The sequence below is a fragment of the Equus quagga genome, chromosome 15 (genome assembly GCF_021613505.1).
Source record: "Equus quagga isolate Etosha38 chromosome 15, UCLA_HA_Equagga_1.0, whole genome shotgun sequence".
Lineage (NCBI taxonomy): Eukaryota > Metazoa > Chordata > Mammalia > Perissodactyla > Equidae > Equus > Equus quagga.
This window is the reverse complement of record NC_060281.1, coordinates 88,608,898-88,611,125: the sequence shown is the minus strand read 5'-3', so window position 1 is coordinate 88,611,125 and position 2,228 is coordinate 88,608,898. Positions and strand designations below refer to the sequence as shown.

General features: G+C 48.8%; 1 gene segment (V, D, J or C); it reads left to right on the top strand.

Moving 5' to 3' along the window:
- The first annotated feature begins 1,110 nt into the window (after positions 1–1,110).
- Positions 1,111–1,627, top strand: LOC124227162 (immunoglobulin lambda variable 3-25-like). The segment is given in 2 exon segments: positions 1,111–1,156; positions 1,314–1,627. Coding segments are annotated over 2 exon segments (360 nt in total).
- Positions 1,628–2,228: the final 601 nt, after the last annotated feature.

Below are 2,228 nucleotides of genomic sequence, written 5' to 3'. Positions count from 1 at the left end.
CCAGAGACACCCTGATCACTCACCCTCTGCTTCTCCATCCCCACCTCCAGGCAGACCCTGACTTGCGGTTGCAGCTTCTTTACTCAGGGTCATCTCAGTGTGAGGGGACAGGCGGGGCAGCAGGATGGGGCATCCGCAGCCTCCTTCAGGAGACTCTCCAGAGTGAAGTGGACACTCACTCCTCAGGTCACAGCTCTGGTCACTGGGCTGTCCTTGGTTCAACGACAGGATCCACCTCACTGGAGGGACCACTGACCATCCAGTCCCCAGAGCTCACACCCTGTGCAAAGATATGACCCTCAGGACCCTCATAGAGGGCATGGAGCCATAAATTGGTGTCTCAGCCAGTGCTGGGTTAGAGGAGCTTTTAACAAGTTTATATTTATGATTTAAAAAACAAATCAAAGACAATGCCTATTGTTAGCCTATTGTGGGATGATGAAAGGGTGCATATATCATGTGTAATATGAGACTAGAAGTTGGGATGAATCTAGAAAAGTGGGTGGTTTTTTAACAAGGAAACTATCATATGTGAGATCATTAACAAAGATTCTAATGACACAGACCCACATTCTAATGATGTGGACGAGGGGGACAAAACTGTGTAGGAGACACTTTGAGAGGACAAGAAGGAGGACAAGGAAGTGATGGGGCCCATGGGAAGACCTTCAGCTGAATCTGTGTTGTCAGTTGTCTCTCAGGGAGGCAAGCTTAGCCCCATGGCCAGGCTCCTAGAAGGCCCACGGCCCCATTGGGCAGCCCAGGACAGACCACAGGCCAGAATATTTAGGGACAGCAGTCGTGTGGCCAAACCCCATGAAAGTGAGTGTAATCATGCATCCCAGAGTCCATGGCTGATTTTATGACATGAGAAGAAGCTTAGAAGAAGCTGGGAGACTCCACTTTTTCCCTCCTAGTCAGCTGGCCTGTATCTTGCAGGTTTTAAGAATGATCTATGTTCATTCGTCAATTTTGAGCCCCAGATGAGGAGCAAATTCGCATAAACACAAAAACTCTCTGCCCCAAAGCACTGAGAGGGAAGAATAGGGTCCTCATAAAGGCAGCAGTGCTGTTAGGTCTCAGGAGATAGATCTCTGGGGCACCTCCACCATGGCCTGGACCCCTCTCCTGCTTCCCCTCCTCACTCTCTGCACAGGTGCTGCCCACAGGCCCTGCCCAGAGGCTCAGGCCCCACAGGACCCTGGGCTGGGCCTGCACCAAACCCTGTGCTCAGCCCAGACACAGTCTCAGGGTGGGACCTGCTGGGTTAGGGTCCTTCATCCTCAATCCTCCTCTCCTCTCCTCTGTTACAGGTTCTGTGACCTCCCATGACTTGACTCAACCACCCTCAACGTTGGTGGCCCTAGAACAGACGGCAACAATCCCCTGCTCTGGAGATAATCTCGAGGATGAATATGCTTACTGGTATCAGCAAAAGCCAGGCCAGTCCCCTGCCCTGGTCATTTATAAGGATAGTGAGTACCCCTCAGGGATCCCTGACCAGTTCTCTGGCTCAAACTTGGGAAACACAGCCACCCTGACCATCAGAGGGGCCAAGACAGAGGACGAGGCTGACTATTACTGCCAATCGTGGAGCAGTGCTAATGCTCACAGTGACACAGGCTGATGGGGAAGTGAGACAGAAACCTCTTCCCCATCTGTGTCACACTCTCCTCCAGCCCCAGGAGGACTGTCGAGAAAGTCATGAGCAGGTCTGTTCCAGGTCCCAGATCTGAAATCCCCAGGCTCCCCTCTCCTCCCAACCCTCTAGGCAGGTTTGGCAGAGGGTGTAAATTAGGAGAGGATACAAAATTTAATATTATAACAATATTTTATTTGTTTGAGGAGCCTCAGGGATGGTTGAAAATGTTAAATGAAGACCTGGACGGCATTCAAACAAAACCACATCTAACTTCCGGATACGAAAACTGCAATTTCTGAGATTAAAAAAAACGCCGTATGAGACTGACAACAAATTAGATGCTGCAAAAGAAGGGATTGCTGAACTTGATAACATAAAAATAGAAATTATTCAAAACAAAACAAAGAAAAATGACCAGAGCCTCAGTGATTTGTAGGACAATTTCATGCAGCCTAATATGTGTGTAATGGAGTCTCAGAGCAGAGAAAACAGGGAGGGGTGAAGATAAAGAATGCTTAGTGAAATAATGGCCACAAATGTTGCAAATTTAGTGAAAACACTAACTGAAATATCCAAGAAGCTCAAC